The sequence below is a fragment of the Camelus bactrianus genome, chromosome 3 (genome assembly GCF_048773025.1).
Source record: "Camelus bactrianus isolate YW-2024 breed Bactrian camel chromosome 3, ASM4877302v1, whole genome shotgun sequence".
Lineage (NCBI taxonomy): Eukaryota > Metazoa > Chordata > Mammalia > Artiodactyla > Camelidae > Camelus > Camelus bactrianus.
This window is the reverse complement of record NC_133541.1, coordinates 45,318,421-45,343,934: the sequence shown is the minus strand read 5'-3', so window position 1 is coordinate 45,343,934 and position 25,514 is coordinate 45,318,421. Positions and strand designations below refer to the sequence as shown.

At 34.8% G+C, this 25,514-nt stretch overlaps 2 protein-coding genes across 11 annotated transcripts in view; both read left to right on the top strand.

Moving 5' to 3' along the window:
- Positions 1-3,961, top strand: part of CENPK (centromere protein K) — a 31,305-nt gene extending 27,344 nt beyond the window's left edge. For all 3 annotated transcript variants that reach the window (XM_045512416.2, XM_074359057.1, XM_010949378.3), the window contains exons 9-10: positions 408-461; positions 2,948-3,961. In XM_045512416.2, coding sequence (XP_045368372.1) covers positions 408-461; positions 2,948-3,106 — 213 coding nt within the window. In that variant the 3' untranslated portion in view covers positions 3,107-3,961. The remainder of the gene's footprint in view (positions 1-407; positions 462-2,947) is intronic.
- A 15,409-nt stretch (positions 3,962-19,370) lies between these two features.
- The window catches only part of ADAMTS6 (ADAM metallopeptidase with thrombospondin type 1 motif 6), a 263,530-nt gene continuing 257,386 nt past the window's right edge, over positions 19,371-25,514 (top strand). For 2 of the 8 annotated variants that reach the window (XM_074358974.1, XM_010949379.3), the window contains exon 1: positions 20,523-21,139. The gene's annotated coding sequence lies outside the window, so the exon portion shown is untranslated. Of the gene's footprint in view, positions 19,506-20,442; positions 21,140-25,514 lie in introns of those variants that run through there. The other 6 variants (XM_074358973.1, XM_074358982.1, XR_006722682.2 and 3 more) reach the window with 6 other exon arrangements.

Here is a 25,514-nt window from a genome sequence, read left to right as displayed (position 1 = left end):
GTCCTGAAGCTATGTAAATTTAGCCTGGAATGTCATTTGATTGAGATATTTTGATTCAGAGGGTTCAAACAGTTTCTTTCAGGTGTGTTATAATACTTATAATATAATTTATCCATTATATGTTTATAGATAGACAGCCTGAATTGTGTCTTCTGGTAATTGCAAAAGATTTCCTTGTCTTAGAGGTTGTTTCAACTATATTTTTATGAACCTTACTATTTAGTATAAGCAGGTTGCTTTTTTCAGAATTCTTAAATCATATAATTATAAATGTCTGGTTTTAATATAACTTGTATCATTGTGATTGAGAAATATTAATTTAAAATTTTTTAAATGAATACAGTCTAGTATTCTGCCATTGGCTGAATCAAAATGTTAATTCTTTGTTATTCATACTTCTCTCAAAGAAAAACATTCAAGAGTCAACTGCACAGCTGATAACACTGCATGAAATTTTGGAGGTAAGCGTTTTGTGTGGTTGTTTTGTCTTTAAGATGTCTCTTAATTAGTGATTTGTGAGCAGTTATATGTAGGCTTGAAAATGAAAAAATGTGGCTTTAGTTCTTAAGGTATACACCAATTTTTATTAAATATGTGTATATTTATTTGTCTTTAGAGTAAAATTAGTTTCTATTTTCTATAAAATACTAGAAAGAATATTATTTTTTAAAAGAAGATGAAATTGACTCTTGCCCTTAATCATATTATCAAGATTATTACTTTAAGAACATTTTAATAATGTTATTTATTATCTACACAGTGAAGCCCTATGGTTTTACATTGATGTAATCTTTAGTTGGCAACTCTGTATTCTATCTAAAATACATAAGTTAATTTAAGGATTCTTTCCACAAAGTTGCAGACATTTGTGCACAAGTTTTCCATAAATTAACACCACCTCCTTTTTTTCATAATGTTAGGACTGAGTAATTCCAATTTCTACTTCACATTTACTTTTTTTACCAATATCTTGGACCTTTTTAAAAAAAAGTTTTGAACTTCAGCCAAATTATTAAATATATTAAATATTTTAGAATATCTTGATATGACAATCTATTGCAAATTAGACAGACAGGAAGGTAAATAGTCTGTGAAGAGCTATTTAATGACTATTGTAGCTTTTAAAAATCACTGGTAAGTTTAGAAGAAAGTAGTTTTAGAAAACTTGTTTTATTATAACTAAATTGGATGCCAAAGTTTCTAGTTTTTCCAGCTAAGTGGTTTTGATGCTTCAGGATATCTTAATATAAAATATTATTGCTTTGAAAGCAGAATGCAAATATTTATTAGATTTGTGGTTAGAATCTTTTAACATATTTCTATTTGCTCCATTTTATACTGAAACTAAAAATACTACTATTTCTCATGGATGACTTAACTTTTTAATAAAGATTGTCATATATGTGGCAAATATTGACAGTTATTAACTGGAAAGTACATGTGTGATTTTTCAGTAGTGTACTATGGGATACTATATAAAACTTAGAAACCACTTTTGTCTCTAAGGATTATATTATCAATGATAGAAGGAAAAATTTAAACTGCAGTCAGTGAAGAATGAAACAATATACATGTTCATCTTAAAGTAGAATTTTTAGCATTTTATTGTTTCTGGCATCTACTAGAATTTTGATTAAAATAATTGAAGATAGACATGAAAAGTAAGAAAGATTTTAAATTGTGTTAAAATAATCAATTGCTCTAAAATAGGACTAATATTTAATTCTCTTATTGCCATACCTAATAGAAATGAGACCAAAAGCTTTTTTTATCCAGGATGTGGTAGTTGAAATAGCTAAAGTTAATGACAGATGAAATTTTATTTCAAGAATTGAGATATTGATATTATTATGAAATGTCATTGAGATGAGAGCTTTATAGTTGGTTTACCATTTAATTTTCTGTGGCATTTTATATTTGTATAAATTGTACTTTTCCTTTTCTGTGTTTCTTAAAATAATATCTTTAAGTTAAAGCTTTGGCCTGGCAATACAGAGATACAGAGTCTAATCCATAATCTGCTATTAATTATGTGCCCTTGGAGGAATCTTTTAACTCTTTTGAATTCTGGCTTTGTAAATTATGAAGGCACTGTGTGGGAACTGAAGAGGTAGAGTAATAATTGATATACATTTAGTATTTTTAAGTATGTTTCATAGAACGTCAGTGTCCAGAGAATTTAAATATGTCCTCTTGGAAAAACTTCTATAATGCCAGTGGATCTGAGAAAGACGGGTGATTCTCAGTGCACATTAGCAATCTTTCCTCAGCTTGTTTAACCACAGAACCCTGTTTCTCAAGACTAAGAGAATTCTCATGGAGACCAATTCCATGGAATGCCCTTTGGGAAGTGTTAGTCTTATATAATTTATACAAATACTCAAAACTTCTCAGTTTGTGGTTATAACCCCTCAGTATCCTCAGTGAAAAAATCAAATATTTAAGATGAATTTGAAGGAAATGATGATGATAGAATTATTGTTTTGAGGATTTATGGGATGAATCAGTGGTTTTTTTTGATGTGAGAGGTGGGGGGAAGGGTTGGTGATTTCTTTCCCCCAAACATTAAGACATGCATGCTGTGTTTTTGAACTCTATGTGTATTTTGTTGAGTATTTAATTTTTAATATTTATTTTTAAGAAATTGTTATAACCAAAATTCTAACATAAACATAAACATAACATAAAGAGAAGTGGGAAAATTGTAAATGCCTTTTAACCAGTTTTTAGGAAATGTTTTTAAAAGTTAAGATGCAGAGGTTCATTTTAAAGCTTTTTCTATTTACTAATATTTGCAATTAAAAAATCAATAATTGAGTATATAGAAATGATAAAAAATTCAAAGAGAAAAGAGACCAACATTCTTTGGTAAAAAACTTAATGTTTTATTATGGCTATATCAATTTTTTCCCAAGTAAGGTATATTTTGAATGATATTTTTTCCTAGATTCTTTTAAATAGATTATTTGATGTTCCACATGACCCGTATGTCAAAATTAGTGGTTCTTTTTGGCCACCTTATATTGAGCTGCTCCTGCGTAATGGAATTGCCTTGAGACACCCAGAAGATCCAACCCGAATAAGATTAGAAGCCTTCCATCAGTAAAAGGATGGTCTTTTTTCACAGTACTTAAAGAATCTTGTCATTCAAGGATAATGGAAACACTGAGGGCTACTTGGAGAAAGAACATTATTTGCAAATCAAATGATATGGTTTTGAAATTTTAACCATGTAAATGTCATTACATATTTTTTAAAAAATCAAAAAGTGAAGAGCAAATTATGAAATTCAAAATAAACTGAAACATGAACCAAAAAAATAAAAACCATTATTTGCAAATCAAAGCACATAGGCCATCTTCCTTTTATGCTTAAAATAACACATGCTGCCGTCTACTATTCATTTAAAAATGGTCCTTTCACATTCAGTCAGTGCTTTGGTGTTTTCAACTGGATGGACAAGAATGCAAGTAAAAAATACTCTAGAATTAATCATTATAAAACTTTAAGTGTACTTCTATGGAAAATTCTTTGTTAATTTATAATATTGTTAATGTAACATTACTCTTTTGAAATTCATGAATTTCTTTTACACATTTTGATTTCCATTTGGTGCTTACGTCCTTTAAATTTAGAATTATAATGGAAAGTCCACTTAACTTGCAAGATGTTCAAAAATTGACTTAGTGTCTCACATAGAAGGGAGTATAATTTAGAATTATTTAGTAAATCTGTTCCATGTATCCTGCCATATTTCTTGACTTGTTAAAAATTGGAATATAAAAGAACTAATGGATAAAGGTAGCATGAAAACTATATTTTAATGTGTATTATATTACAGGTGATACTATGTATTAAACCATTCTTGATTCTGTTAATTGTTTCTAACAAAATTGTGTTCATAAAATTTTGTTAATCCTCTGTGACTGTTCTGGAAATAAAATTCTCATTTTAAAATCTCTATCTTTTTTGGTGATGTGGCTTGATATTTTAGTAGATTAAACAGACTTTTTCATAGGTTGATGAATGAAGATATTCTAGAACTACATACAAGCTAAACTAGAGAATTCCAAACCCTTTTTGTACTAATAATTTTCTAAGAGGATTTAGTACATACTTTTGTATTTGAAATGCTTTCTACTGTAGTATATTATCCACATTTCTTGCTTACCTTCAATACTTCATCTTTTCCAAAGTAAACAAATACTATTCCAAGTATACCATGTCCCTTTTTTAGAAAATACAAATACTGTTCAATATTTTAGAAAATGTAAGTTTTTTTATGGGAAGATGACACATAAAATCAGCTTCCTGGAATACTCCAGTTGGGAGTCAAAGGAATGAGCAACTTTATTCCTTGAAGCTGCCGCAGAAGGGAGAAGTCTGACGTGAATTCTACAGAGCAGGTAGTACTGTTGTCCATGAACTTCTCTGTGTTGCAGATTACAGAAATAAATAGGTAAAGGCAAAAAACAACTTGATGACTTACTCAGCAAGTCTTTATTTCAAATAAATTTATTGGTTAGGATCTTTTTACTACAGAATTTCTATAAAAGTTTAAAGAAAACTACGATGATTGCATCCTACTTCTTAATTTGTTAACCCAGGCTTCTTATGTAACAAGATTTTTTGTCCATTTTTGATCTCAATCATAAACAAATTAAATTGTAGTAGAATTAGTCTTAACTTGTATTCCATCTAAGCTTAGAGCCCTTGAAGCTTTTGTGGCTTTGAGTTTGTTGGAGAAAATGTTTCAAGTTCTGAGGACCTATATGTAGGAGCCATCAATACTGATGGCAGAAACATTAAGAGTGTAATAAAGGAGTATTACAAGTAACTCTGTGCCCACAAATTTTATAACTTGGATGAAATGGGCTAATTCTTTGAAAGACAGAATCTACCAAAACTCACACAAGGAAAGATAACTACTCTCCAAAAACTTTTATCTGTTGAAGAAATTGAATGAATAATAAGCTGCCACAACAGATAACATCAGGCCCAGATGGTTTCCCTGGTGAATTTTACCAAACATTCAAGAAGAAAATAATGCCAATTCTGTATAACCTCTTCCAAAAAATAGAAGAAAACTCATTCTGTGAAACCAGCATTACCCTAATACCAAAATCAGACAAAGACATTTTAAAAAAGGAAAGCTACAGACAAATATCTTTCATGAACATAGATTAAAAAATCCTCAACAAAATAATCAAATTCAACAAAAAAATCAAATTTAATTCAACAAATAAAATTATGCACCATGGCCAAATGGTATTTATTCCAGTTATGCAAGACTGGTTCAGCATTCAAAAATCAATGAATTTAATCTATCACGTCATCAAACTAAAATAGAAAAATCATACCCATGGATTACAGAAAGGCTATTTGACAAAATATGATACCCATCCATGATGAAAACTCTTAGCAAGCTAAGAATAGAAAGGAACTTCCTTAGCTTGATAAAGAACATCTACAACCTTATGTTGTTATTAAAAAATTCTACAGAAAACTAAGAGCTAACATACTTAATGGAAACTAGATTCTTTCTCTCTAAGATTAGGAACAAGACAAGAATGTCTCTTCTCACTACAGCTAATCAACATTGTACTGGAATTTCTACCTAATGCAATAAGGCACAAAACATCCCAAGAATCAACAAAAAAATCTCTTAGAACTAAAGACCAATAGCAAGATTGCAGGATACAAAGTTAACATAAGAAAGTCAGTTGTTATCTATATACCTGAAACTCAAAACATTATTACATTAGAGTAAAAAATATGTACAAGATTTACATGAGGAAACCTACCAAAGTTATAAAAGAAATCAAAGAAGATCTAAATAAATGGAAAGATATTCCATGTTTATGGATAGTAAAACTCCATATTGTTAAGTCTTATTTCTTTCCAAATTGATTTATAGGTTTAATGCAACCCCAATCAAAATACCAGCAAGCTACTTTGTGGAAATCAACAAATTAATTTTAACTATATGGAAAGGCAAAAGACTCAATAGCTGCCACAATATTAAAGAAGAAGAACAAAGTGGAAGGATTGACAGCAACCTTAAGACTCAGTATAAAGCTACAGTAACCAAGACTGTGATATTGGTGAAAAAGCAGATCACTGGAACAGAATATAGAGCTCAGAATTATACCATACACATATGGTCAGCTGATCTCTGATAAAGAAGCAAAGGCAATCCAGTGGAGAAAGCTTACACTTTTTCAACAGATGGTGCTAGAACAACAATACCTTGACATGCAAAAATGAAAAAAAGAAAGAAAAAAATAGACACTAACATACTGACATTACATCTTTAAAAGTTTATTTTATTTTCATTTTTTTGGTGGGGAAGGGAATTAATTTATTTATCTTAATGTAGGTACTGGGGATTGAACCCAGGACCTTGTGCATGCTAAGCAGGTACTCTACCACTGAGCATACTCTCCCTTTCTGACATTACATCTTTAACAAAAATTAACTCAAAATGGATCAGAGACATAAATGTAAAATGCACAACTATAAAACTTCTAGAAAATAACATAAGAGAAAATATAGTTTGACCTTGTGTTTGGTGAAGACTTTTTTAGATAAAACCCCAAAAGCACAATCCATGAAAGAAAAAAATTGATAAATTGGACTTTATTAAAATTAAAAACTAATGATCTGTTAAAGGCACTGTTACAATGGAAAAACTAAGCCACAGGTTGGGAGAAAATATTTGTAAAACATGTATCTGAAAAAGATAACATAGAACACATCAAAATATACAAAGAACTCTTAAAACTCAACAGTAAGATAACAGAAATCCCAATTAACATGCACAAAATGTCTAAACAGACAACTCACCAAACAAAATGTACAGATGGCAAATAAGCAGATGCAATGATCTCCACATTCATAGAAATGTAAATTAAACAACAGTGAGATACCACTACACACCTATTATAATGGCCAAAATCCGAAACATTGACAACATCAAATGCTGACAAGGATGTGGAGCAACAGGAATGCTCATGTATTGCTGGTGGGAATGCAAAATGATACAGCACTTTGGAAAACAATTTCGCAGTTTCTTCCAGTACTAAGCATACTTTTTCTATACAGCCCACCAATTATGCTCCTTGATATTTACCCAAATGAGTTGAAAACTTATGTCCATACAAAATCCTGCACACAAATGTGTGTAGCAAGCTTTTTTCCTAATTGCCAAAGGCTGGAAGCAACCCAAATGTTCTTTAATAAGTGAATGGATAAATATACATCCATAAAATGGAATATTATTCAATCATGAAAAGAAATGAGCTATTAAGCCACAAAAAGGCATGGAGGAAACTTAAATGCATATTCCTGAGTGAAAGAAGCCAATCTGAAAAGGCTACACATACTGTGTGATTCCAGCTGTATGACATTCTGGAAAAGGCAAAACTATGGAGACATTTTAAAGATCAATGGTTGCCAAAGGTGGCTTCAGGGGGTTGGCAGCAGGGAGGGCAGGGAGAGATTGAGTAAATAGATAAGAGTATTGTGAATATTTAGGGCAGTGAAACTATTCTTTATAATCCTGTAATGGTGAATACATAACACTATGCATTTGTCAAAACCCATAGAACTCTACAGTACAAAGAATGAATCCTAATGTAAACTATGGACTTTAGTTAATAGTAATGTATCAGTATTAGTTCATCAGTTGTAGCAAGTGTAAAACACAAATATAAGATGTTAATGATAGTGGAAACTGTGTGCAGGGGGAGAGATCCTAGTACTGAAAGTGTATGTGAGTTAATGTTTTAATGTGAAACACTTTATTATAGCACTGCAAATAACAGGAGTATCAACATTGTGCTGGGTTTCTCTGTACCAAGTCACACTGAGCAATGAGGTGGGTGCTACACATGCAATGGGTTTTGCCATAGCTAAGGAAGCCAGGACCAAAGAGTACTTAGCAACCTCTGTAGCAAGCAGCAAACAAGCCAGTCCTCCTTAGCGGGAGCAAATACTTAGGTTAGTCATGCTGTGGTTACCTTGACATATTTAGTTGTCTATGTGACTAGTTCCAGAAAGTGCTCAATATTAGAATATGGGTAAACCCTGTAGTTTTGCACTTAGCAAAAGCATGCAAGTATGCTCTTGGCCCAAGGAGGACTGCCTCTCCTAATATATATACCAACAGATGAGACCAAACATTTTAATTATATCAATGAGAATCCTCTTAACTCGCATACCAAAACCCAATTACCTTATGCAGGAGATATACCCAAAACAAAATTATTCAGAAAGGTTAAACATAAAAGGATAGAAAAAGCCTATAACGCAAATGGAAATTTTTTTGCCCACTTAAAAATTGGATTGCCTGTCATTGAGTTTTGAAAGCTTTTGTGCATTCTGAATACAAGTCCTTTATCAGATATAGAATTTACAAATATTAGGTAGGATTTACAAATATTGGATAAGAAAAACCAATATTGGAAAAACTACTGAAATTTGAATAGGGTCTACAATTTAGTTAATAGTATTGTACCAATGTTGGTTTACTGGATTTAATAGTTTTAATGCAGTTATGTAAGATGTTTATATTCGGGAAGCCACATGATGGACAAATGGAAACACTACTTTTGCAGCTTTAAAATTACGTTAAAATAAAAAGCTAAAAAAAAAGACTTCAAAGTGATACGATGAGTTCTCACATTAGTGTACTCTTTTAAGATTTGACATGTACAGGTAAAATTTCAAAGAGCAAAGATGAGGAGAAATATATAGAAAGACTTAAGAACTAGGTATATTAGTGGATCAGAAATCAGAAAGAGAAAGTTGTGAGTGGAAGTGATGCCACAGTCATATATGCCTCTGGATTTAGAAGTACTTACTGTGAGAATTTGGTTCTTTCCTGGTAATGAATATTAAAACTTTTCCAGATGAGAAAGAGAAGTAGAATCAAGGTCACTGAAGCTAAGGGCTTGAGTGAGTCTTTTCACACCCAAAACCTTGTGAAAGGAGGTTTAAAACAAAAACAACTACTACTATGGCTTATAACGTGCTGTGGTACTCACATCCTTGAGTAGCCCCACGTACACAGATTATGTCTGCATTAATCTCTGTGACCAATAGCATTGGTGAAAGTGACAGTGTGAAGCTTTGAAAGTAAGATCATAGAAGACATGGCCTCTTCCATCTTGATCTCACTAGGACTTTTGGCTCTGGGAGAAGCCTGACACCATGTCATGAGAACACTCGAACAGCTTGAGTTGATGGCCACATCAGGAGGAACTGAGATCTACCAACAGCCAGCAGCACTTGGTCAGCTGTGTGAGCGAGTCACCTTCAGCCTTCAGATAACTGTGGCCCGGACCAGAATCTTGACTGCAACCACATGGGAGACTGAGCCAGAACTGCCCAGCTAAGCTGTTTCTCGGTAAATGACGCACTGAAACTGTGAGAAAATAACTATTTGTTGTTTTAAGCCATTTACTTTTAGATTATCTTATTATATAGTCACATATAATTTTATCATGCGAATGTTAAAACATCCTAACTGGTTATGGGTTTGAGGATGGGATAGACTAAAGCAAGGAAAAGGAGTCAAAACATAGGGGGAGAAGGAGAATAAAAATGACAAACCATAACATAAAGCACAAAATACTTTTCCTAGGAAAATGATCACACAAATAGAAATGTTAAATAAGTAAAGAAAATTAATCAAAGATAGCCAAGGTGCAGCAGATTTTGTTTTTGCCTCTGCTTTTCCTGATTTCTAACAGAACTAAATTTTGTTTGGGTAATCCACTCTTCTCTACACAACCACGCATTTAACTAAACCAAACGTGGTTTGTGTGAATTCCCTTCTTAGTGATTTATTTAGGAATACATTTGCTGCAATATTGACTTAATATATATGTGTCTACTGAGGAACTTTAGGGGAAGACTTTTCTTACTGATTAAAATAATATATAGGAAGAGATGGCTTCTCTTATTCTAGTGGATGTAATTGGGACTGCATGGAACATCTGGAACTCTTTAACCATAAAGAGATTGCTATGGACAAATCTGGCATATTTAGTATGGCAGAGTCTCAAAAAAGAGAACAAATTCTGATAATGCTATTGAGCCAGGGAATTAATTGGCCCTAGAGCTACTGTACTGGGGAACATGATATACAAGATAATAAATTTTCCTTCTGGTTTAAGTCAGTTGTGACAGGTTTTTTATGTTACTTGAAACTGAAGACATTCAAGCTGGTAGCAATAGTCAATAAAATCATCAAGTGAAACTCTCACTTAGGATGAAATTATTTTATGAAATAGTCTGACAAAGACTTTAAAATGCATATTTTGGGGTTGTTGGAAAAATTAATTTCCTTTTAAAAAGGGGTAGGCACTGTAACACAAAAATAGGAACAAGTGAAGTAACATTTGGTTATGAAAAGGAATTAATTACAAATCCCATATCTGCTTAAATATAATAATTTAAATACAAATTTTACAAGTAGGATAAACTCTTGACTGGATAGTAAAAGACTCAGTTAAAGAATTAAAAGATAATTTGAAGAATTCACCCAGAAATATAAAGAGATAAAAATTATAAGAGCAGATAAAAGATGCAGAGGACAAATTGAGGAACTTCACCAACATAGAAGTTCCTGATGAAAAGAACAGAGGGAATGATGGATAAGTAGTATTTGAATAGGTAATAGCTGAAAATTTTTCTGCAGTACAATAGAAAGCCTCATAAAAACATGTGCACTGAATACTGTGCAGGATAGATAAAGCTGAAATTACACCATGAAACAGTTTAGTAGAACTAGAGAACATCATGGAGAAAGAAGAAAAGAAGAAAAAAGAAAAAATCAGTGCAGAACTGGTCCCGCAGGGAGGGAGCGGCATAGGAAGAAAGGCATCCTCGTGCTAGGATGTCCCCTCTCAAGCCAGGAGGTCAGCAGGGACAGCAGCGGAGCTTCTGAAGCTTGGAGGAGAAAGTGGCAGCTGCTTGATAGACAGAACTAAAACAAACTGGCATGGAGGGACCCTGCGATCCCCAGTCCCAGACATGAGCTAGCAGGGATGAGCCAGGACTGACTGCTGGAGATTGGTGAGGAGCCCAGGCAGAGGGCTGGAGCCCACTGCACAGGGGACTGGAGGACAGTGTGAGCTCTGGCAGGGGGTGTGTGCGGAGCAGAACAGCCTGGGACCCCCATAAAAAAGCACCACTGTCGTTGTATGTGTGGGGAAGGGGTGCAATGCAGTCACGCCATAGCTGCTTTCTCTGCTTGGCTCCATCGTTGGTGTGTTCTTGTGAGAAGAGAGGTGGGGCTTGGTCATAGCCATCGCTGAGGCAGAGTTGAAAGCTGAATCTATATCCAGCAGCCCTGCAACTTCACAGGCAGGACTGAGATATGTTTACAGCCTAGGCAGAGAGGGTGGATTTGCTCTCTCTGGACCCTTTGTGGACCCACGCCTCTGCTCACAGGCAGGGAGTGGAGTTCTGGTGCACAGTTGGGCCAGTACGGGTATTTACAACAGGCAGGTGAAACTTACAGTACATGGAGGTGGGGCTGAGGTCTGCACTAACCCAGTGGCGCACCACGGACTGAGGCTTGTAACTGCACACTCACTATGGCGGGCCCTAGTGCCTGACTTTGGTAGATCTGCCCAGGTGGTTCCTGGGGCCCAGAACCTGGGGGACACCAGAGTGGGTGGCCAACATTCCCACAGCTAAGGCTGGGACAAAGGCAGCATCAACAAAGAGTATTCTGTAAGCCACATAACAAGTGACAGACAACACCACATAGGGCACTTCCCAGTGGACAACTCCTGCCTACTCTTCTTCCCAGCTGAAGCACTCCAGCCCTGCCTACTATACATCGTAGCTCAGAAACGGGTCTAGAAGCCTCTGTTCCAGCAACAGGGGAGCAGACCAGGCCCCTTTCAAGGCTGTGACAACCACAGAACAAAAAAGGAAGCCCTGCTCAATAACAACAATCAGAGCATGCTCTGAATGAGACAACGCCAACCACATTCCCCAGTCAAAGGGATAACAGCCAGCACACACGGAAGGAAGACAACCATCCATACTAAGAACAGTCATCACAACAAAACTATCAGATGCACACAGTCTACACAGGAATGCTCCCATTTTAAATAAACACAGATAAAACAGACTTTCAAGACAACAGTAGAAAACTGACACTCCTAAATCCATACAGTGAGAAAATATAAGTAAGTGAAGAAGCAGAGGAACCACTCCCAATTAAAAAAATAAAAGAAATCCCCTGAAAGAGCAGTTATTGAAATAGACCTCAATAATCTACTAGATCATGACTTCAAGAAGGGAATGATCAATGCACTGAAGGAACTACAAGAGACTATCAATAGAGATAGAGAATACTTTAAAAAAGAAATTGAAAGTATAAAGAAAAGCCAGTTAAAAACAAAACTCAGTGACTGAGATAAGAGCCGAGCTAAAGGCAGTCAGAAGCAGAGGAGATAATGTAGAGGAATGATTAAGTGACTTAAAAGACAGGATAACAGAAGTCACCCAATCAAAACTGCTGACAGAAAAGCAAGTAAAAACCAATGAGAGCAATATAAGGGACCTATGGGATAATATAAAGCATGCCAACCTACACATAATAGGGGTCCCAGAGGAGAAGAAAGAGAAAAGGAGATTGAAAAGGTATTTGAAGAAATCATGACTAAAAACTTTCCAAACCTAAAGAAGAAAGCAGTTATCCAAGTACAGGAGGCACAGAGGGTCCCAAACAAGAAGAACCCAGCAGACCTACACCAAGACATATTATAATTAAGATGACCATGGTTAAAGATAAAGAAGGGATTCTAAAGGCAGCAAGAGAAAAACAGTTAATTGCAAGGGAACCCCTGTAAGGCTTTCAGCTGATTTTTCTACACAAACACTGCTGGCCAGAAGGGAGTGGCAAGATATATTCAAAGTCCTAAATGAGAAAAGGCTGCAACCTAGGATAATCTATCCAGCAAGACTATCCTTTAGAGTAGAAGGAGAGATAAAGAATTTCACAGACAAGCAGAAACTAAGAGTTCAGCAATACTAAACCTATGCTAAAAGAAATATTGAAAAGTCTACTCTAAATAGAAAAAAGCAGGAAACTATAGAAATGAGAAAACCATCATTAGAAATGTGATAACTACAGGGAATTGCAATAGAATAAACATGAAGATGTGAAAAAAAAAAAAAGACATCAAAATCATTAAAGGTGGGAGAGGGGAGCAAGAAAATAGATTTTTTTTCCCTTTTCTTTTTTCCTTTTTTTTTCTTTTTTTCCCCTTTTTTCCCCCCATTTTTTTAGGATGTATTGGAGCCTACATGACTACCAGTCTAAAGCAAACAGATATAGTAAGGGGTTAACACACTTGAAAAACAAGGTAACCACAAATCAAAAGCATATAATAGTCACAAAAACTAAAAAAAAATTAAGCTAATACAAAAGAAAATTATTGAACCAGAAAAATAGCATATGATACCACTTAAATGTGGAATCTTAAAAAAAAAAAAAAGGACAAAATAACTTATTTACAAAACAGAAACAGACTCATGGACATAGAAAACAAACTTATGGTTACTGGGGGTGGGGAAGGGGATAGGAAGGGATAAATTGGGAGTTTGAGATTTGCAGATATTAATATATATAAAATAGATAAACATCAAGTTCATACTGTATATAGCACAGGGAACTATATTCAATATCTTGTAGTAACCTATGGTGAAAAAGAATATGAAAATGAATATATGTAGGTTCATGTATGACTGAAGCATTGTGCTGTACACCAGAAATTGACAACATTGTAAACTGACTATACTTCAATAAAAATATATATTAAAAAAAATAAAGAAGCCAATGTTTTTTGCTTTTTTTGTAAGAAAAAATTATAGGAAGTAGGCAAAAAATTTCTTTAAGAGAATACAAAGAGTCTAAAACATAAAAGAACAAAGAGTTAAAATTGACTATGTTAAAATTAGGAATTTCTGTCTATAGCAAAGGAAAACACCTTTAGAGAGCGTTAGAAGGCAGCCCAAAGAATGGGAGAAATTATTTACAGTATCTGTATCCAACAAAGAAGTCAAATCTGAGATATATAAAGACTGTCCCCAAATCAGTAAATAGAAGACATTCATTCCAATTAAAAATTATACTGGTGAAAAAAACTTAAGAGACACTTCATAATAGAGAAGAAGTATCTTGAAAATATTTTTAAAATAAAGGAGAAAGAGTGTCTTAGTTTGTTTGGACTGCTATAAGAAAATATCACAAACTAGGTAACTTGCAAATGATAGACATTTATTCTCAGTCCTAAAGGCTGGAAGTCTTGAGATCAAGATGCCAGCATGATCAAGTGAGGGCCTTCTTCCTGGTTCACAGTGACTTCTCCATATGTCCTCACATGGTGGAAGGGATGAGGGATCTCTGTGTGCTCTCTTTTATAAGAACACTAATCCTATTTACAAGGGTTCCACCCTCATGACCTAAGCACCTCCTGAAAGCCCCATCTCCTAATACTATCACACTGGGCATTAGTATTTCAACATATGAATTTTAGGAGGACACAAATATTTAGACCATAGCAGAGAAGAATTCTAGTTTCTGATTAAGATGGAATAGACACACTTCTCTCTATTCCTCCTGCTAAGTACAGCTGAAAACTTGACACGTTATGAAAATATTAAGAAAACTGAAAAGTAGACTGAAGAGGGCACACTGGCTAAGGAGTTAGTGAATTGTAGTTCTATTTAGTAGATAGAAAAGACAGAGAAATAAGCTGAATTCTGTTTATGTCACATGAAGTTTGTATTGCCCATCAGATACAATGGAATAGATATTTAGATGGAGGAGCCGTTGACATATAGATGATTTTTAAAGCTGTGGAAAAAGGGTGCATTAATCAAAGGAAAAATTAGTTGACAGAGAATAGAATGGGTATCAGGAATGGGCATTTAAATATTTAGTGACTGAATAGAGGAGGAAGGACCATTAGGGGAGGAGGAAAGCTAGAAAAGTATAGTGTCAAGATCCTGAGGGAGGAACATTCAGCATTTCCAGAATTTGAGAGTGATCAACTGAGGTGGATGTTGTTGGGAGTTCAAGAAAGAACTACAAAATTGACAAGATTTGGCAACATGGATGTCTGAAAAATCATTATTTAGACTTCACTGAGTTCCCTTATTTGAAGCCCATAGCACTTACAAAATATGTCACTAAGTTATGTAACTTATTGCAATTTTTCTGTAACCTTATTGAGGAAAGGAACATTGCCTTATATTTTTATACTTCTTTGCCTTTTGCACAATGCTGAAGAGTAGGCATTTGTTATTGGCATATCAGGGTCTTTGCTGTTAGCTCAGTGATACTCTTTGCATCTTCTCCTCCTTTTTGAATATTAGATATTTGTATAGTAAAGTTATAAACCATTGATTATACCCACACTTTCCTTCTCAAGTTTTAAAAAAATTCCTGCTTTTGATCTCATAGTCTTAATAAGAAAGTAAATAAGGAAAGAGGTTAAAATGAAATTATTTTTTGCCACTATCTAAGGTAAAAATTTTGGGTATAAAGACTAAAATTGTAAGGTAAAATTTAATACATGAATTTTAATTTGCTTTGCTCACCTGTAGTGTACCAGTGTATTGGTAATTGCAAATTTTAACTCTTTTTGAAATTGCCAGATGAATTGTAATAACAAATCACAGTAATCTTTCTTTTTTCGCCTTTTTGTAAAACTGTAAATTATACCAACTATACAGAGATTAAAATAATAGTTACCTATGTACACTCAATACCCTGAATTGGTAGATGTTAACATTTTATGATAATAATTTATGTTGTTTTGTTTTTCAAAGAAAATTTTACAGATTTTGTTGATGACCACTTTGTGCTCTTCCTTAATCCCATCCTCTCCTCTTTCTCCCCTAGGTAACTGACCTTCAAGGTACTGTACGTTCTTCCTCTGCATACTTTGGTAAGTTTGATATATATATTTGATGTTAAAAATAATCATAATTTTAAAATTTTATAAATTATACATTTCCTATCCCAGTATCATGTTAAATTTTATACATCGTACCCAGTTTGAATCATAATATATCCTATTAGAGCATTTCAACTTAATATGTAATTTATCCACATTGACATGTGTAGATGTAGTCTGTCATTTAACTGCCATATATTATTCCATTGTGGGAATAGATTACAACTTACTTTTTTCCCAATTGATAATCATTTAGGTTGTTTCCATTATTCACTGCTACAAATAGTGTTGCCGTGATTATTAATGTGGATTCTCAAGTGCAAGAATTTCTTAAGATTATATACTTAAAAGTAAAATGGCCAAGTCAAAGACTGCTATGCGCATATTCCTCTTTATTAGATATTGCCAAATTCTTCTTTGTGATGTTTGCCCTTAATTTACACTCCCATCAGTGGTATATCAGATGTCCAGTTTCCCCAATCCTCCCAAACACTTGATATTTTCAAATTTTAACATTTTTGCCACTCTGATGAAAGAGAAACATTTACATTTCCATGATTCCTAGCAAGACTGAACATATCATTTTTCATTTATTGGTCATTAGCTTTTTTCCTCTTGTGACTTTCCTATTTATGCCATTTTCCTTTTTTTTTTTTTTTTTGGCCTGTCCCTTATAGATTTGTGAGAGATCTTTCAATATTCTAGATATTCATTATGTCTCAGTTATATGTGTTGCAAATTCTTCTCCCACTTTCTGGCTTTTGTTTTTACTTTTTAATAGTTTTAAAATTTCCATTTAATAAATTTTAACTTACCAGTCTTTTCCTTTATGCTTTGAGCCTTTGCACCTTAAGATATCCTACAATAGTCCTTTAAAAGATTAGTAAATATTTCACCATATCAAATTCACATCCAGTCTCATTGAAAGAATAAAATGTTTTGTGTAGAAAACGTATTGAATTTGGTTTTAATGTGTTAAATCTGGTTTTAATGTCTGGGAGGTAGAATTCAAAATTTATCATCTTTAGAGATAGTCACCTGCTCCAATTTAATAATGTCAAGCAAGCGTAAAATCAGAATTCTTCATCTAATTTTTTCTGAAAATACAAGCCAACAATCTAATTTTAAGAAACGCCTTAATTTTTAACTTAAAAACATTAAATTTCATTCACTTGCTAATATATTAAAAATTATAAGGTAGAAGTTTATTCTTATCTCTGAAAGTTCCTTAGTCCCTATTCTTTGGCTCTGAAACTCTCCTGCCTTTCTGTTTTTCAGTTTCTGAAATACATACACATATACATGCATACATACAAACTCACTCTTCTCCCAAATTTCCATTTATTCCTTCTTTGATTTTCTGAAAGGGCCTGTCCACTTAGATTTAATTAGGCTTCTAAAGACTGATAGCAAAGCTCTTTTTTAGATGTAAGTAGTGGGTTTGCTATTAACTCTACTTTGCACATAAATCTTCATCTCTTAATTAAACAGAAAGAGAAGGAAAGCTGGAGGGAAAAGTTTTCAAAGAGTAAAGGACTGGTCATTATAAAAATTTTAAAGAATTTCTATATCAACTTAAGTTCTCTCAGGGTTTGATTTAAATTTGTTTCATTTAATTCAATTTCAATCCCTGGTACCGCCTCTAAACAAACAAACAAACCCAATTATCTCCCCCCACCAAAAAAAAAAAAAAAAAAAAGAAAGAAAGAAAAAGAAAAAGTAATAATGCCTGGATATTACCCTAAAGCATGTACATGCTAACAGAAGTGCTACACATAGTATTAAGATGGCAAGATATTAATATAGTATTTATATTACAAGATAAGAAGTGAGGAGGAACCAATAGATTAAAAGAATTACATGGTTACATGGGTAGGTTTCTTTGTGAAAATTTATTCGACTAAATACTTTTCATCAAATTATATATTTATGTACTTCTCTATATGAATATTTTACATTAATAAAAAGTTTTTTTAAAAGGAACATACAAGATAGATCAACCTAATTCAGTATATAGATCCTGGTTCCAATAGAAAGTTTTTTAAAATCTGTATTTGCAATTGAGGAAGTCTGATATTTGATGAAATTAAGGAATTATTAATGTTTTAAGAGTAATAATAGTGGTATAGTAGTGGTTATTTTTTAGTCTTTATATTTTATAAATACAGGTAAATATTTAGTGGACTCAATGAAATGCTACCTGGGATTGGTTTCAAGGTAATCCAGTGGGGTGGAACAAGCAACAGGGTTTGACACTTGTTGAAACTGGATGGTGGATACATTGGGGTTCATTGTACTATTTTTCTACTTTTGAAAGTGTTTGCATTTTATGTAACACAATTAAAATGTACACATACACACAAAAAGTTATTAGCCCTTCATCAGTTCTCATGCTAACAATTTTTCACCCTTACTCATACTGTTTTTCTTACCTCAATCATTTGAAGGAAAGGAATCTGTTGGAAATTTTTCATTTCTCTGTTTAGACGCAGGATGGCACTCTTTGAATAAGTAATTAGCCAAAGTCCACTTCTCATTGAGTAAGCAAGCTCCTTTCCTTTACAGTACTGCTATTTCCTAGGGCAGTTTGTCTTAGTTGAGAGTAAAAACTTTTCAGATGGTTTATACAGATGATTACTACTCATATCTTTACTTTAGTTTTCTCTTCTGGCTGTGTCTATCTACTGCTAGTTTTTAAAAAATTAAGGGTAAAGTTCAACAACTATTTAAAAGGTGGTTTGATGCAAAACCAGCTCTGTGCCCACTGTATTTTTGCTGTTTACAATTATTGCTAAGAAATTAACCATCTTGTGTATTTTAATGCAAATATCTATCTATATATCTATATCTAAATAGCCCCATATGAATCATCTTTATTTAAAACTGTCAATTCCAACCATAGGACATATTTCTACGTTTTAAATGGCACTGAGCCAAATACTACTGATTAAGGTCAAGATGAGGACTATTGACTGTGGACAGATGCTTTCCCCTTTCAGTCCTCAAAGAAGAATGGAAATAACTCTATTCTTGGATGTCCTCAGTCTGATTCATGCCTTCTTTTAGCCAACTATTCATGTATTCACCAGAAGAATTACACCTACTACCTCCGGTGTAGGAAGGAAAAAAAAAAATCAAATGAGCAATAATGTTAACAGAAGCTTGAAACTTAAGAGCTGGTATTCAGAAAGGTCCTTCTCCCCACCCCCTTCCCTCCGGTCCAATTCCCCTTTCTGGTTCTGGCCATCGGAAATTGACTTGGCGTTAACTGCGGACTGGAATTTCAAGGCGTCAATTCCCGCCCCCCTTGGGCCCACCCCCCGCCCCCCCCCCCGCCCTCGGAAACTCTTAAACCTCTCCCTGCCCTATTCTCTACTGTAGAGACAGATAAATGATGCAGCAGATTACACCGCTGAAAGGCAGCATTTGTCCTGAGCTATTTTCACATTTTTTCCTGTTTCCGATTTGTGTGCCAAACTTTTGTTTGCTTGCTTAGGACATGGATAACATATTTGGGTATGTTCCCCACCGTTTAATGCCAGTGGCTTTCTCCCAGCAAATGAAAGTGAAAGTGCTACGTTGTAGCTGTGTTTTATTCTTAAAGTATGGACTGGCAGCTGGTGTGTATGGAGTGGTGGGGAGGGGGCGGGGAGGGTGGATTTAGGAAGCTTGAAGAACCAGTTTTGAGGTTTTGTTTGTTTATCTTGAGATCGCAGCAGGATTTCTGACCACCCCCCTTCCCCTTTTGGGGTCTGACTTCGGTTTTATTTTCATTTGGGCAGTCACTGAAGTTTCATTCAATGTACTGACTTAAAAAAAAATACAATCCTCTTGTAGCTTTCCCCGGTTGCACTTTAAAACACCATCCAGTCTCACCCTCATCTGGAAATAATGCAAGCTTCTCTCTCTTCCCCCCGCTCCCTCTCCTCCCCCACTTATTCTCTCTCTCTCTCTCTCTCTCTTTTCTTTTAAAGCTCCACATAACCTGAAGTCGGTAATCAGATGGAAAATGTGCTGGTCTTAGTTTATTTTAGTCTACTCTCCCTTTTGGTGACAATTTTATTTGTTGAGATATATAAAGAAAACACAGGCATTTTGTGCACATGTAGCTACCGAGTCTTGAAATCTGCCAGTGATCGAAGTTTGTTGTAGTTTCCCCAGAGACACTGTTTATGTGCAACTCTTAACATTTCTGTTGCGTTGATTTTTTGAAAAATACATGGAGAAGGGCACCAGAGATTTTAGCAGTGACATTAGTTCATCTAAAGCCATTCATCCTCCCTCCCCCTTCCCTTTACTAAGAAACTAATCACAATCCAGGCTAGAATTTCTAAAAAGAGGTTAGAGGAGGAGGAGGAGGAAAAGAGGCGGAGTGGGGAAGGGGACTGAGGTTAGAAGGGCCAGAATTTCTCTCATTCACAGGGTGGAAAAGTTGACATTGTCTAAGCCCTTCTGAATGGCTGGTAGTTGGTTACCCCGATTGTACCTCTACCTCCCCTCCCCCTCCACGTGACGGCCCAGGACACATGCGCACCCGACGCAGCCCAGCACATCTGCAGACTGACGTCAGTGTGCTCTGCCTCCGAGGAAAAGCTGCCAAAATTTTGCTGCAATTCAAGTTGGCTGGGGGCCGGTAGTGAGATCTAGGGCTACTTCAACAAAACTTTGCTGCCCTTCCTGCTCCTCTTGTCTTCTTTTCTCCTGATACCTTTTGATGCTCTTCACATGTTATTTGCATAGCAAAGGCACTAAAGCTGTCCAGGAAGAGAGGGCACCACTTCCACCCCCATTAAGCCTTTTTTTTCCCCTTCCTTCCTTTCTTTTTTTTTTTTTTTTTTTTTTTCTTTCCTTTTTTTTTTGGAGGGGGGTGCGAGAGAGAAAGGGGGTTTTGCAAAGGCAACATCTCAGGATGATAGCCTGGATGTATTGAAGGCATCTCTTTTTCTGCCAAATCGGAAAGTCCGTTCTCTAAAGCCCGGGTTAGTCAGACTATAGGGTTTTATTCTGGCTGCAGAATAACTAACTGACTGCTGTGGCTTTGCAAAGGGGGGCAGAAAAAAAAGTTAAAGAGGAGAGGGAGTACGTGAGTCGTCCAGTGCAATCTCTATTGTTTGAAACTTACTTTTTATCAGAATTTGAAGATGAAAACGGTAAGGAAGACTTCACAATATTCAATGAAACCGTTTTTTTTTTTAATTAAAACTTGTGCTTTGCTTGTCTTCCGAATAACGCGTAGAAAACTTTTTTCTGTGTCTGTTTTTTTTTTTTTTTTAATGGCAATGAGTGAGCTTGACTGAACTCATTTTACAGATAGAAATCTTTTAACTCCAGACTAGTCGGGGGATGGAGAATTCTGGGTCTTGCAAATATTTTATGATGCAAAAAAGATACGTTTATTATACAAATAGACGTGTTTTGTGAAGTGTGACTTGATTATGATTTTTGTGGTCTTTAATCACCAAAAAGTAATCGGGAAAGTAATAATGATGTGTATTTGAAACTGATTTCCAGTTTTCTTAAAGAAAAACCTTCTGCATTTTATAGTTTCAAGTCAGTGTCTTAAGTAGTCAGACAAGTGCATATTTTATGCCTGGGCTAGAGGGCAGAATTAATGTGCTAGCTATAGCCTCGATGCTCAGGGATATGTTAAGCTCTTAATAGGCTAATCAAAGAGATGGAAATGTGTGTTTTTGATTTACTTTTGGTCACTTGGGACGTGCTAGACTCATAACCCTCCGGAGCCTTGAATATGGGGGTATGTCTGTATATATGGTATATGAGATCAAAGTTCAGAGATTGGTGGGGGAGGGGGTTGTGCTGGAGGGGTCATTGGAAAGCTGCCTTGTGATAATGTATACTACAATTCCTGTCTTTGGTAATTTCTTTCCTTGTTGTACTGGAGGCAAAGAGAGCGAGAGAGTGAGAAAGCGCACTGAGAGGGAACAAGAGAGTGAGTTTCTTACTCTTGTTTTTATTTGAGCTGCCGGTGCAACGCGTTTGGGCCAAATGCCAACTGTCTGGGTCACACGCGTTTTATCCAAATAGATTTAGCGCTGCTGTCTGGAAATGGGCTGCTGAATGTTAACTTTAGGATCAACTCAACCAGGGCAGCTCAGACTGTTACCCTCTGTCTGGGTGAAGTGGGATGGGGGGGCGGTGGGGGGTGAGGGTGTGCAAAACGGGGGCAGGAAAGGGGAAACTGAACCATTGCTTGGAACTTTTAAAAACATTCTGGAGTGTGATTTTCAACATATTCTTTTATGTTCAAATTTCTCATACAAATTTTCTTCCTTTTTCTTTCCTTTTTAAGCTTATATTGATTAGGCTGAAATTTAAATGTGTGAATGACAGTTCTCAAAATTCATGACAGGAAAAGAAGTGTAACATAAAACTGGTATAGTTGAAAGGAAATTGAGAAAATTATTTTTGGAGATAATTGTTTTCCTGTGTTTCACCAAAGTGGTAGCTGTAGTTCTGGTTTATATTAATTTAGTGTTTATATGTGATCACTGGTGTTTTGGATTTTTGAAAAATAGCTGTAGAGGCAAATACATTGATTTCAAACAAGTCCAGGTTCATTCATTTCTCACAAATGGCAGCAAATGAAATATATGTTGTGGTATTAAATATTTTTGTGATTCTCAAGGGGAAAACCTCTAACCTCAAGACCTTAAATATTTTAATACTTTTCATGTCTGGGCCAATACATGTAAGATTAATTGCTACTCTTGTCTACTCTTACCACTTCCTCTTCATTTCCTTAGCAACCATTAGTAGCTACTAGTGGTTTAGCACAGGCCTCTATGCCAGATCTTACCCTGTGTATGCTTTTTGTGAGAGAATAAAGAGAGGTAACATATTAAGAGAGTTAATAGCACATTCTTTGGAGCATTTTTTCGGGGGAAGAGTAAAAGGTGGAAGAGATGGATAGCTCTTTTGGTTCTACCAAAAGACATAGTTGATTATCAACATTTTGAGTTAACCTCAAGAGAAAAATGTGTTTCTATTTTTCAAGAGAGAAGTTTTAATACAGATAACATATATTTAACTTTCCATCTGGAAAAAAAGTTTGGGACTATATTTAATTTAGGGCTTGATTTTTATAGAATAATATTTTGTAATTTTGCTTTTGGCTTATTACCTTTTCTTGTTAGGTAACTTTTGAGTGTCTTTAACTACATCCTTCCTTGGTAACCAATCTCACAAAATTGATGAATGACCTGGAATCCTTTGTACTTCAAGCCTTGGCATATAGTGGGTGACAATAAATATTTGTTGGGAGAATAAATGGAAAATGAGATGAGAAGTTAATTTTCACATATAAAAATTGAATAACCTGAAGGAAGCACAGTATTGTTGCTTCCTATGTGAAAAAACCGAATCAGCTTTAAAAGAAATAACCAGACTTAAGATGGATGAGAGAAGTTGAAAAGGATGTTAGACGTGTTCTTTAGCTCCATAATAATAGTTCATGGGAGGAAATCATTACCTTGGCTACTCCTAGATCATTTGAGTGGGAAGTAAAGATGATAGAGGAAAAAGACAAGTAAGTACTCTTCAACCAGGGCAGACTACTGAGGGAGTCACTGAAGCACAAGTTGTCTGATCTTATTTCTACTTAGCTAGTTTAGCTTTGATCCATGGAAGCAGGTAAATGATCCCTTAACTTTACCAGTTGGTGCATTTGTATTAGGGAAAAAAAGCATATGTGAAATCAAAGTAAAATGCAAGTTTTGATTCTCTTTTCAAATTTTTAATAGTTGTAAGCCCAATTATCATGACTTCTTCTTTACTGTTTGCTCTGAAAGAGAGTATAACCTATTGGTCGATTGATTACATCATCATATTCAGCAATTCCACATTTTTAAGGGAAGGAGGAACATGAAGCTATTTTTTGAAGGAAGGCCTTTGAAAAGTGATGACTCAGATAAGCAGAAGAAGGGGGCTCATATTTATGTAACCATTAAAATGAAGTGTGTGGACACTTTACATCATGTGTAATCTAATTTAATCTCTCAACAAGTCTTTGTAAGGTAGATAACATTATCATGGTTTTAGAGATGAGGAAGCAGATTCAGAGAGGTTAAGTTGGAGTCAAGCCAGGACTCAAAGCCTTTGTGCTTTCCACAGCATAATCTACCATACAATTTAAAGAATTAATGCATTATGATTTTGGGACAATTGTGTAGTATTTTAATGTTCATCTGAATTTTGGAAACCATATCTCGAAAAGCTAGTGCCTATGTATATTTATTAATGATGTCCAGATTAACCTCACCAGTAGGTGCCAGAAAGTAGGTTCTCCCACTTATTTTTATTGTGTACATGACTAGCAGTGGTTAGATATGTTAATCATTATGGATTGTAATTGAGCTTAAGCCAACTCATTTTCTTATTGTAAGTTTCTTCACTGGCACTGGGGCCCTGAAAAATGTGGAGTGGGAAGAGGGTAGTGAGAAAGGAGAAAGAAATTCAAATTTCTTGAGTGCCCATGTGCCAGGTACCATATGTAGTGGTGGAACCAAGACTGTAGCTCTGGTTTGCTTAACTTCAAAGCTCCTGCTCTTTCTATTATACATCAATGCCCTTCTTACTACAGGTCCTTAAAAGAACTGTTAGTTTACTTCTGGCCAAGTAGTTACATACTACTTTTCCTCTCAATGCCACTGGCTTACTTATCTTGAGCATTTATAGGACAGTTCTAGTAATGGTGAGAGTGGGAGTTAAAAAACTGTGAAGAGCAGAAAATTTCTCAAGGGGAAAAAAAAATTGTTCCCTAAACCCAGCTAACTATATTGTAAGTTTGTCAGTTTCAGAGCCCAGGAAAATTGGAAAAAAGAATGAATGATTCACTACAAATCTATCATCACTACTAGAAAATTAACTCAAATGTGTTAATTATATATTCCTCTTTAAACGGAAGATTAAAGTATATGAGGGACTCACTCAATGTCAGACAGTTTTCTGCAAAACACTCAAGTAATCTGATAAATATTAAAACAATGAAGAGTAAGTGTTTATGAAGCAACAATTATGGAGTTGCAGACTGTAGGTAAGTAGGTTGGAAAGCAAGATAACTGGATTTTTTTCTTTACAACTGACACTTGAACAACACAGGGTTGAGCTGTGCAGGTCTACTTTTACAAGGATTTTTTTTTTCAATAGCAATTCTGAACTACTACATAATCCTCAATTAGTTGAATCCCCTCTGAAGGAACTATGCATGTGGAGGGCCTATGATAAGTTATATTCAGATTTTTGCAAAAGGTCGGTGCCCCTAACCCACATTTGTTCAAGAGTCAATTCTACTGTTATTAAATAATGGTGTGATTTAATCTCTTTAGAGGTTTTTTTTTCCTGAGAAAGGATTTATAGTGTCTGTTGTCACTTCTAAATCATCACAGAAGTAATTTTGAGATGAAGCAATTTTTTGTATCAAGTTACTTAAAACTGTTCATGTTAATTAACCTGTGTCATTTATGAATATCTGGTTGTATGCAATTGCTATTAAATATTTAAATTCGA